The sequence below is a fragment of the Danio rerio genome, chromosome 20 (genome assembly GCF_049306965.1).
Source record: "Danio rerio strain Tuebingen ecotype United States chromosome 20, GRCz12tu, whole genome shotgun sequence".
NCBI classification, from domain to species: Eukaryota; Metazoa; Chordata; class Actinopteri; order Cypriniformes; family Danionidae; genus Danio; species Danio rerio.
The window spans coordinates 28,802,501-28,815,220 of NC_133195.1; the positions used below are offsets into that span (position 1 = coordinate 28,802,501).

Here is a 12,720-nt window from a genome sequence, read left to right on the forward strand (position 1 = left end):
CCTGATTAACTTATTTAAATATGTTAAAGTAACACGACTTTTTGTCATATTTTTTTTACAGCACAATAATAATTAATCATAAAAGAGCAGAACATTTGACTATTTTGAAGATTTAAAAATCATTGACTAAATTAATTATATTATAAATAAATAACTGAAGTATAACAAGTGAATGAAAATAATTTATTTGAACATTTTTTGAAAACAATTTTAGTACTATTTCACAATATTGCTTATATTTACTTATTGTTTAGTGACCAATGTAAATGAGTACACCTCTTAGAGATCTCTTTTTTAAAATTATTACTTTCTGTAGGAATCTCTACAAGAAGATATTTGTGTATGAACATTAGATTAGTGTTGTGATTGCCAGCTGTGTTTTATCCACTGGAGATTACTTCCAGTATTTCAAATGAACTACAACTCCCAGAACTCTTTGCACCCAAACACAGCTGTAGCTCATCTCACTGATTACATAGACTATGTATAATAATAATAATAATAATTCCTTACATTTATATAGCGCTTTTCTGGGTACTTAAAGCACATTACACATGTTTTTGGCCAATCTTCTTATCCACCACCAGTGTGCAGGATCCACCATATTGCACTACACACCAGCTGATCACAGAGTGATGAAGCCAATTATGATATAGAAAGGGTTAAGAGGCCATGATGGACTGAGTGGGCAAATTTGGCCAGGATGCTGGGGTGAAACTCCTACTCTTTTTTTTAAAGACATCCTGGGATTTTTAACAACCACAGAAAGTCTGGACCTCGGTTTAACGTCTCACCCGAAAGGCGCTTACTAAGCAGTATAGAGTCCCCATCGCTATTCTATTAGGACTCACACAGACCACTGGTTTGGTGCCCCCTGCTGGCCTCACTAACACCACTTACGGCAGCAACCCAGCTTTCCCATGTGGTCTCCCATCCAGGTACTGACTGGGCACAGACCTGCTTAGCTTCAGTGGTCGACCATGTGAGTGTTGCAGAAAGACAGCTGCCAGCACCTCACTTTCATGTTCACATTGCCAAATCTTGTTTCTCCCACGAACATTGCGAAGCATGTTTCCTTGTTTGATTATGTGTTTTGATCTTTGTCTTGACACCGTTTTGCCGCCTAGCCTGACCTTTGCCTGTGTTATTTGACTCCTGTTTTTCGACCATTACCTCTACGACCTCCCCTTTAATGAACTGCATGTGGATCTGCGTGTCTGTTGTTAGCGTCTGCTTCATAACAATTAGTCAGTAAAACCAAAATCGGAACTAATCTAACAAAATGAGTTAAGATCACATTGCAAAAATATGTAAACTGAATTAAATGTTAGGGAAAATATTACATAAATTTTGTATACAAAGGAAAAATCAAGAGAACCATAAAAATAATACATTTTGTTATTGTTGCAACATCTCAATTGCATTTAAATATATTATATTTTTATTCATAAAGATGTTAAGTGACCAAACTCTTATTGTAACTGTTTATTACAACTATTTTGTTTAAATGCACCAATATGTACAGTTGAAGTCAGAATTATTAGCCCTCCTGAATTATTAGCCCCATTTTTTCAGCACATTTCTAAACATTATAGCTTTAATAACTCATTTCTAATAACTGATTTATTTTATCTTTGCCATGATGACAGTAAATAATATTTTACTAGATATTTTTAAGACACTTCTATACAGCTTAAAGTGACATTTAAAGGCTTAACTAGGTTAATTAGGTTAACTAGGCAGGTTAGGGTAATTACGCAAGTTATTGTACAGCAGTAGTTTATTCTGTAGACTATCAAAAAAAAAAAAAGAGCTTAAAGGGGCTAATAATTTTGACCTTAAAATGGATTAAAAAAAACATGCATTTAAAAACTGCTTATATTGTAGCTGAAGAAAGAAAATTTTTCTAGCCAGAAGAAATATATATATATATATAAATAATGTATCATCATGATATGCAGATTTCTTTTAAAAGAATGAAATAATCTATACCTACTCCGTGTTTTTAAAATGTTTTAGTTTTCATTTTACCAAAATATTTTTACCAGTCCATTCCTTAGTTGACCAATTAGTTAGGAAATAACAATGAGAGATTTACCTTTGTTATTACAAAGTAAACCATGGATATTTAAAACATGCCCCCCCCCCCCCCCCCCCTCCACCAATACACGGATATTTTGTTTTCACATCAACTCTCTGGGGATATAGATGTTTGATATAGTGTGTGTCTGTGTTCAGCCGGTAATTATTTGGCCTGTCAGTGAATGAAGCTGAGCTAAGCCTCCCACTCCTGAGGTGGTCTGTCTGACTGTGTATCTGATCTCTCAAGGAGCTCAGGATTCATTTCGTAAGCTACAGTCTTTCAGCATCTTATCTGTCTCTGTCATCCCTCTCTCATCTCTCTCTCTATTCCCTGTGGAGCGCAGTGGGAGAAACCAGAGCCCGGCACTCTTTTATGCTTTGTTCAATTCTACTTTTACATTCAATGAAATGATTTTCAAGGCAAGATGCTGAAAACACACACACACACGCACACACACACACACACACACACACACAAAAACAAATAGCTTTTACCTTACTTTTCTGGTTGATTATGTAAAGGATTGCAAACATTTCAGTGTATTACAAGTTTTCTAAAACAGTATGTTTAAATATGCAAACAAGGCATCATTTAATTAATTACACATTAATTTGCATGCATATAGACTCTAGCTCTTGTTTTAAGGCAAGGCGTTGTGTAGTGAGGGTTTAGGGAATCACTTTTATCACTTCATAAATCAAAACAATACAGTGAACAGATGTTTAGATGTTTGTTTTTTAGGGGAAATAAAATGCTGTGTGTTATCAGGGAAATGATATATTAACTTTCCATCTGTAGAATACAGATATGAGTAAAACTGTGCTTTTGGTGTGTAAAATTGCTGCTAACATGCAGATTTACTTTATGGTTCAATGCAGGAGAAAAACAAAAACACATTTTCAGAAATCAGCCTGTAAAAATATGTATTGTAATTGTAATTTGGATGCACTAATTAGTAAAGTGTGAAAAAAGAAACATCTGAAAGTGTGTTTTGGATTCTTTCTTTCTTTATTAAACTGAAGGTGGAAAAAGACAAAGTCTCAAAATCTCAAAATTGACATTTTTTAAAAACTTTTATTTTTTACAATTTTTTTTAACTAAATTGGTATTTCTTTTGTTATCAAGAAGTAAATAAGTGTGTTTTTGTCATTCAGCTTGTGTGTTTGGCTGGTTTATATCTGTACGTGTGTATTAGTGGGTTCAGGAGTACAGACCTTGACTGTGGCTGAAGGGTTTTGCTTTATCTCAGAGCTGAGATCACATGTCCTTCACTTGATGGGACACACTTTTGTTAACAGCATGTAATAACCTCTATTCTTCTTTTCTCTGTCTTTCTCCTATTGTTTGTCTCTGTTTCAGTCGGCCTACAGAGGATCTCCGGTTAGTGTGACCTTTTCCTGTAACTCTGTAATTTCTTTGATTGACATTATCAGTTTCTGAATCGGGATCTTTCCAATTGAAGTGCTAAAAGACCTGATTAGCAATAAGATAACAATTTTATTTTATTTTATTTTAGTGTAAGAGAATGTTTTTTAGCAATTAAAACATTTTTAATATTGTATTGTGGCTTTCAAAAAAACAAAAAAAACAATGAATGCACTATATCAAAAATCCACATGACTTCTGTACTTAATTCCAAGAAATTGTGTATTTTATTTTATGGATATACTTTTTCATTATTATTATTATTAATACTATTTTTGTATTTAACAGATTAAGTTGGTTAACATCAACACAACAGATGTGGTAGATGGCAGACCCTCTATTGTGCTGGGGTTAATATGGACCATCATCTTATATTTCCAGGTAAAATAAGCTATGATAAATAAACAACTCAAAACCCATAAATAATCTTAAATATAATAATCACTTCCTCACCATGTCCTGGTTCAGATCGAGGAGTTGACCAGTCATTTACCAGCCCTACAACCTCAATCCAGCAGCAACTCATCAGTGGAAAGCTCCAACAGCACTGAGACCAGCAGCCCGCCAGTCAAACGCAAGCCCCGCCTTTCTTTTCAGGGCGGAGCCAAGAGGGCCCTTCTTAAATGGGTCCAGAACACAGCAACAAAGTAAGAACTGTACTGCTAATACATGAATGAATATACTATTCTTCACTTCCATAATCCCATTTCCCTAAGTATAGCATATGACTGCATTCTTGCTGGCTTTTGACATTATGTACATACTTGTGTTTACAGGAGAATGGGTCTGGATGTGAAGGACTTTGGCCCCAGCTGGCGCACAGGGGTGGCTTTTCATGCTGTCATCTTTGCTTTGCGACCCCATCTGGTTAACATGGAGCGTGTTTGGAGGAGAGGCAACAGGGAGAACCTAGAGGAGGCCTTCTCGTTGGCTGAGCGAGAGTTGGGCATCCCACGACTACTTGACCCTGAAGGTGATGCCAGTTAAAACATTCATTCATTCATTTTCTTTTTGGCTTAGTCCTTTTATTTATCTGTGGTCGCCACAGCGGAACAAACCACCAACTTATCCAGCACGTTTTATGCAGTGGATGCCCTTCCAGCCACAACCCATCTCTGGGAAAGCCAGGAAGAACATCCAGAAATAAAGTAGAGAAAACAGAAACACTTCTTTCATTCAGGGGTCTGTTTGGGCCGATACTGATAACCCACAATGTGGAAGGCATCCATCAAACCCTCATGCCCAGCAGCATCCATCAGAGGTGGATCAGATGATACTTTATTTGCCTATTGGGCCAATAACGTTTTTTAGATGTTAGTAAAATCGAGGTCACATTGCACTTTTTTGCCCCATAGATTTCAATGGCAAATGCCACAAAGCAGAAACGCAAGCTTGTGTGACAAGTTTCACATGTTGCTGAGTTCAAAAGTTCAAGCTTGGTGAACTCTGGCCAACAAAAGAGCATCATGTGAATCTGTGAGACCAATAGAAGATGAAAATATAACTTCTCTCTACAGAAATTTAAAATATTAACCAATCACGATGTCAAATCATCTTGTTTTATCCCGCGCCGGGGGCAAGCTCAAACTCTATTGTGAGTGCAGCATAAGTGGATTGTTAGTTTTAAGGATATCTATAAGCTAGTCTGCTCAATAAAATCACATTTAGAAGATATAAAACTGATGTAAACATCCAAACGTTTGTCACTTCTGCTTAAATGGACTAACATTTTTTTCACGTCACCTCATACTTTAGTTTCTCATCAAATCCGGACCAGTCAAAAATCTGTAGCAGGGGTGCAAACTCAGTTCAAGGAGTTTAATTCCAACCCCAATTAGACACACCTGAACCAGCTAACCAAGTTCTTTTTAGGTATACTAAAAACTTCCAGGCAGGTGTATTGAGGGAAGTTGGAGTTAAACTATGCAGGACACTGGCCCTTCAGTGCTGAGTTTTGGCAATCCTGGTCTTTTTTAATTCAATTCAATTCAATTCAATTCAATTCAATTCAATTCATCTTTATTTCTATAGCGCTTTTACGATGTAGATTGTGTCAAAGCAGCTTAACAAAGTAGTTCTAGTAAATTGAAACTGTCAGTCTAGATTTTAGAGTTGAAGTTCAGTTTAGTTCAGTTCAGTGTTGTTTAATTTTCACTGCTGAATGTCCAAACACTGAAGAGCAAATCCATCAATGCGCAGCTCCATAAGTCCCAAAACCAAGCAAGCCAGTGGCGAAAGTGGCGAGGAGCAAACCTCATTAATTGACTAAAGTGAAGGAAAAAAATCCTCGAGCTCTATAGTATCTGACATGCCCCGCCCCCTTCAAGACGCTTTTCACACAGTTATTGATATAATGTATTCAAATAATAAAACAAAATGTTATTGGTTGGTTTTTTTTTTAAAGGGGAGGAGTTATTTTGTCCTCTGTCTGTTTAAACGTTGAATAAAAAAGAACATTTCACAACATTTCATGGGACCTTTAATAATAAAAAAAGCATTTATTGGTTGCTACTAATATGGTCACTGATAGATTATGCATCTTTATAGAAAATATATCATCAATGATGGAAAAAACCATCTGTTTAAATGTGCGAGCAAACGATCAGAATCTTGATAGCTGGAATCTTGTATGTCCACACACATGGATTAGTTTTGTGAAAATTGATTGGAACCAGTTAAATGTGACACGATTTTGTGGCAAAGAATCTGACAAATTTTGAATTAATCGCATGAAATGCACAACGAAAAATGTGGACAGAGGAAGACACTGTTTTCGTTGCTTTACGAGACACTCTCTCTGTCTCTCTTTCTCTCTCTGATGTAAACTATAATCTGCAATATTTAAGTAATTAAACACATCATTGTGATAGTAGTTATTATGGCTTTCATGTGCTCAGACACTTCCGTGATTAACATTTGACCACAATTGAGCTCAAATGTAGAATAATAAGGTGTTGGGCATAATAGCAATGCTTTAAAGGAAAATAATTGTTTTTGGCCATGTACATCCAAATTGTGTTGCACGAGTCTCTATGCGCCAATTGCTTAACTTCTAATTAGCAGCATGCCACTCACAGAGGACGTGATTGATGAATTTTTAATTGAGGGGTTAAGTCTTAGACCTCATAGACACCATCTGAGCTTCCTACCAGAAGTCTGACAAATGAAGTTTGACATTTAAACGATTAGTGGCCCATTAGCCACGGCAAAGCTGACTGAACAAATACTAACCGGAAAGTCAAGGGACATTGTCAACCATGGGTCTTTTGTTAGGAGAACCATCAGTGTGGCTTCCACTGGACCTGATTTAATTTGTCTAGTTTTTAGACATTGCACTTTGAATAGGACTTTTTCTAACATCCACAAAGATATAAAATTGTTGTTAAAAACCAAATAAGAATATTAGAATGACTTCTGAATAATGGGTATATAATGAGTAATGATGCTGAAAATTCATCTGTGCGTCACAGCAATGAATTACATTTGACAGTACTGTATGTTGTTTGGTTTTTGACATTGTAATAATAGTTTTTTGTTTTAGTTCATCCTTTATTAAAATAAAGGCACACTTTGATGAGCAAAATGACTTTGAAATTAAATTTTTTTCAAAACCATTAAAAATTGTTTCCACCCCAAACTTATAAATGATAGTGGGTGACATTATGAAATGTGTTTGTAAAATATAAATACTGTACTTAGTGTGGCTAAAACTAAAAATATAAAATATATGAAATTGATATTTAAAATATGATATATGCCATATCAAATAGTACAAAGTATTTGAAAAAAAAAATTAATGGTTCAAATTCTGCATTTCCTGGTGTTGTCATAATTCAGTTTACCAGTATTAGGAAGTTGTATTTGACTACTGTATTTGAATTTAAAAATACCACTAAAAGCATATTGCACATATGATGTTTGAAATCTGTGTAGGTAATTTCATGCCACGTTAAAGCTAAATGATAATGCATGGATGCACAAAAACAGGAGAAAGGAGGCCGACAAAAAATCTATTAAATCCAATTTGTCACAGAACAATCAACTATAATCAGGGGGAAAAATTTCAAACAAAAGATGATGACAAACCTACTTTTTGGAAGATATTTTGTTATTATGGGCCACATGTGAGACACAGAGTTTCAGTGCAGAACCAACTATTTATTTAAGTTTTGTTTTATGCTTTGTTTTAATGGCCTGCTTGAAACATTTTGTTGACTACATGTGGCTTAGATCTTTTTTTACACCTAAAATTATACAATCACAATTGGATGACACTAATATGTAAATTGAGTTTAAAAGGTTAGTCCACTTTCAATAACTTCCAGAGATAGTCAAAAACATAAGAAATTGTTTTTCTTTTGTGCTGTAGACAATCATGTTCTGAAAGCATTAAAAGAGCCTCAAAAGACCAGCTTCCCTCCACTACTGATCTCATTCTAAAACATTAAAAGATGTATTGTTGAAGTGTAAGGCTGGAGCGATTAAAAACTTTACCACTGACAATCCTGAATTTAATGCTAAGCTGAACACATAAAAAATGCTATGTTGTCCTACTAGTCTTTGTTTTAAGTGGAGTAGGGCTGCACAATATATCGTGTGAGCATTGATAACGCAATGTGTGTGTCTGCAATGGTCACATCGCAGGATGTGCAGTGTTGAGTTGGGTTTATAGTTGATCAACAATTGAGAATACATGACATTTGTGGACTCATTGCAAAGTATAACAATAACAGAGTGAAATTTTATCATTTGCATAAATACATTCAGGGACAACATACAACATTTGAAACTGTAATGAAGAATGAATTGACTGAATTATTAATACAGTAAAGACTATACAGTGTTATTTTACACTTCATTGGTAAATTTCTGTATCTGAATACTGTTTGACTCTCTGGAAAAATCGTAAAAACAGTTTTAACTTTTTAGCTTTTTTTTTTTGCTCTGTTTTCTACCCTTACAAAATCAACCCAATCAATCTAAATAAATAATTTTCCCCTGACATAGAGCTATTCAAGCCATCTGGTGTGTATGTGTATATATATATATATATATATATATATATATATATATACTATATATAAACCTGCCTTTAGACTCTCTCTCATCAATCAGAGAAGTAGTTGAAAGTGGAAAAGGGAGATTTTAATTCCAAGTGTGAATTCGAATGTTTCTCCCTTATGTACTTGCAATCCGATTCATCAAAATGCATCAATCATATTGATTTATGTTTCGTTTTATGTTAAAATAGTAAAGCCAAGCAGTAACTTTGTAAATACTACACAATTGATGTAAAAAAAACTAAACTAAATCTCTATTATCAAACAATAAATTATGTTTAAAAGTTACAGTTATGTTAAAGTTTCATTCATTGACAAAAAATTTTTGAGTTTTTTGAAGCATGTCCATCTTGCATTCAGTTCAAATAGCAACTTTTTTTTTTTTGTTAATTTATTATTAATTATGTTTGTGAATGTTTTATTTTACGTATAAATTCATTGATATTATGTTTATCATTTAACGTTATGTAAAGCAACAAATATCGATGTAATTTCATTCATTTTGCGTTATTAAAATGCACATTCCCTGGCATAAAATTCAGTCTTTTATTCATAAAGGCACTCAAGCTAATTACTTTAAATGTTGTCAAATATATTTTATTTAATGAATTTCAGTGTAGACAAGTATGTGCATGCATGTTAAAGTGGTATAAATATTGCACAAAATGCACAAAACAAATGATATAATTTACTTGGATTGCTCAGCTCATGAATTAAAATTGATCTCACTGCTTTACTCTGTATTTTAACTGCAAAAATGTATTTAGACAATTGTTCTTACTTTACAGTATGTGAAATGTGCAAATATACAATTGAAGTGAGAATGATTAGCCCCCCTACATTTTTAGAGCCCCTGTTTATTTGTTTATTGTTTCAAGTTATTGTATAACGATGGTTTATTCTGTAGACTATCGAAAAAAATTAGCTTAAAGGGGCTAATAATTTTGACCTTAAGTGGTGTTTAAAAAAATTAGAACTGCTTTGATTCTAGTCGAAAAAAACAAATAAGACTTTCTCCAAAAGAAAAAATATTATCAGACATACTGTGAACATTTCCTTGCTCTGTTGGACATCATTTGTAAAATATTTAAAGAATGTAAAAAAAATCAAAGGGGGGCTAATAATTCTGACTTCAACTGTATATTACAATATTAGACCAAATGATCTGAAAAAAAAAAAAAAAAAAAAAAACCTGCCCTGAGACTCTCCCTCATCAAAGAAGTAATTGAAAGAGAAAAGGGAGATTATAATTCCAAGTTTGATTACGAATGTTTCTCCCTTATCTACTTGCAATCCAACTCTCCAAAATGCATCACACTAGCAGGGCTAAAATAACTATTAGTATTTGGAGACTGTTAAATACGGGTTAGTACAATAAGCTGACATACATGTTACTTATAGCTTGTAAAGCGACATTAAATAAACAGTCTAATGATACTAATGATTCTAGATGACATAGTTACTAAGTAAAAACTTAAAGTGTCATGGTGTTTTGTTGAAAACTATCAAACAACTGTAAAATTACCTCACTTTTGATGTGATTTTTAGATGTGGATGTGGATAAACCAGATGAGAAGTCCATCATGACTTATGTGGCACAGTTTCTGAAGCATCATCCAGACCGTCAACACACCGAGACTGGACAGCAGCAAGAGGAGGTATACTGAAAATATTTCTCAACATACAGCTTTCGTTCATTGTATGTCCAATGGTCAGATGTCTGGACTCTTAAATAATCATGATCAACATTCATATTTGTGGAGTCACATTTCTCTTTACTCACCTCTCTCTCTCTTTATACTCCTCCCTCTGTTGTGTTCGCTGTCTTTTGTTGTTTACATTCATTCTTTTTTTGTCTCAAGTTTTACCTTGCTCCTCGAGCCATTGAGGAAATGTTAGAGGTACGTTTGCTTGTATAAATAAACCCAACCCCATTAAATTCCTGCTTTGGCTGCATCACAACTATTTCCACCTGCTGCTGCTGTGCCATGTAGTTTAAATTCCTTTCAGTAGTATTTTGGCTTCCTTTTCATCATGAACAGCCTGGATACTGTGTGGATCAGGTTTAATAATCCAGGGCATTGTAAGCCTTTGAAACGTCTCATATAATTTTACTCCCTGCACTATTATATTTGCATTACAACTGGGGCTTTGGGTGACATTTACATGACAATAACGACCCTTGCCTATTTTTTTTTTTGCTTGCACTGATACTGATAGCCTGATGATTAGCTTTAGTGGTGGTTTTTAAAGTATAATAGTGGTTAAAAATTAAGTTGAAATTGATCTTATCACCACTTGAAGCTTTTGTAGACACCATTAGTTCCCTCATGCCGCCTAATGTAATGCACGTATTTCATAGTCACGGCAATTTGAGCCATTTTTGCTTCTTTGTTATACATTTTAACTAGGACAATGTTTTTGAAGTGCCCTTATTATATCTTTCATGAATATTGTAATACAGTGTTTCTCAACTGGTCGGTCGCGACCCAAAGGTGAATTGCAGGAACATTTTCAGTGGGCAGCGGAGTGTGTGGTCAAACAAACAACAAAAGTTTAATTTTTTACTTATTTTGCTTATATCGGACTTTTATTTTGAAATGTACGCGTGACAACCGTACTGTTTGATATGTGAAATTTCCTTTAATTATGGCAACAAATATGTCGAAGCGCAAGTATGTTCCTAAACATGTAAAGTGTGGATTTACTTATATTGACAACAAAAAAGGCTTAAAACCTCAGTATGTCATATGTAGTGAGGTGCTCTCACAAGAGAGCACGAAACCTTCTGAATTAAAACGACATTTAGCAACCAAATATCTCAGTTGCAGGGACAAACTTATGGACTATTTTCAAAGATGACTCCAATAGCCAAGAAGTGCCTAACATCTTCATGTTCAAAACAAGAACAGGCACTCAGTACAGGCGCATCTTACTGTGCTCATCGTGCAGCAAAGGCCAAGAAAGCCCACACAATAGCAGAAGAGCAAAAAATATTATAAAATGGTTAAGATTATTTTAATTATTTTACTTTAATTTGCTGGTTTGTTCTGTTCAACAGGATCAATGTTAATGTTTTGTTAACAGTTCAGTTTAGTTAATGGTACCTAAACTTTTCCTTACACTAATCACTGTTTACAGTATTTGACGTTTTTACTTTGTAATATTTCTATAATTTTATACATTTTGTTAAATCACAGCAATTAAATCATTTATTAAATTTTTTATTTATTTGTACTTCTTGGTGATTTTCTTATGATTTATCTGTCACTACTTGTGTATGTTAACAGATAAACACAAGTTAATTATAATTCCTAAAATTATATTATAGTTCCTAAAAATTTGGGCCGCGGCTTGATGACCATGTAAAAATGTGGGTCCCATGGCCAAACCAGTTAAGAACCACTGGTGTAATACAACTGTTAGGGAATGTAAAATGTCTTCAAAGTTTCAAAGTGCATGGAAAATGGAGTCATTGGGCTCTATTTTAACAATCTGGGTGCAAAGTCCAAAGTGCATGACACAAAAGAGTTATGGGATGTCCTAATCAACTTTTTTATTAGGACGAAAAAATACGCTCTGCACCCCAGCACATGGTCTAACAGGGGTGTGCTTATTCTCTTAATGAGTATTTAATAATGCTATTTACATGGCAACCTTTGTAAGTGGAAAAACTGAACGCTTCACTACCAAGAAAACAGTTAAACAGACCATCTGCAGCACAAGGATAAAGAATGAGCTCCACCATTTGGCCTTTTACACTTTACTCCTTTTGTTTTTTGGATAAGGAAACGATGTTGTACGCACTCCACTGAAGACATCTATTAGCCTACATGTTTAATTTCATTTGTTAAGTGCAAAGATTTGTTTGCAAACTATTTTCAAAACTAAAATCAGTTCTAATTTCAACAAATGAATAAATGAACAATAACAATGAAGTGTGATCAAAAACCCGAGTTATATCCAAACACATGTCATATTCTTATGCCCCTATATGGTCCAAAACCTTACATGTGGCCAAATCTGAACTTGGTTTTATTAAAGCAAATATAAATATGCATATAATAAATAATATTGCTAATAATAATACAATTATTTAAAAAAAGGCTAATTCTCATGAATAAATGGAAAAAAAGCCCCCAAGGTAAAGAA

At 34.2% G+C, this 12,720-nt stretch overlaps 1 protein-coding gene across 6 annotated transcripts in view; it reads left to right on the forward strand.

Annotated features, from left to right (window-relative positions):
- syne1a (spectrin repeat containing, nuclear envelope 1a) overlaps positions 1–12,720 on the forward strand; it is a 329,974-nt gene that overhangs the window by 58,501 nt on the left and 258,753 nt on the right. For 4 of the 6 annotated variants that reach the window (XM_073933275.1, XM_073933274.1, XM_021468628.2 and 1 more), the window contains 6 exons: positions 3,443–3,463; positions 3,797–3,889; positions 3,977–4,155; positions 4,285–4,481; positions 10,117–10,226; positions 10,431–10,469. In XM_073933275.1, the coding sequence (XP_073789376.1) occupies positions 3,443–3,463; positions 3,797–3,889; positions 3,977–4,155; positions 4,285–4,481; positions 10,117–10,226; positions 10,431–10,469 (639 nt within the window). The remainder of the gene's footprint in view (positions 1–3,442; positions 3,464–3,796; positions 3,890–3,976; positions 4,156–4,284; positions 4,482–10,116; positions 10,227–10,430; positions 10,470–12,720) is intronic. The other 2 variants (XM_073933278.1, XM_073933276.1) reach the window with 1 other exon arrangement.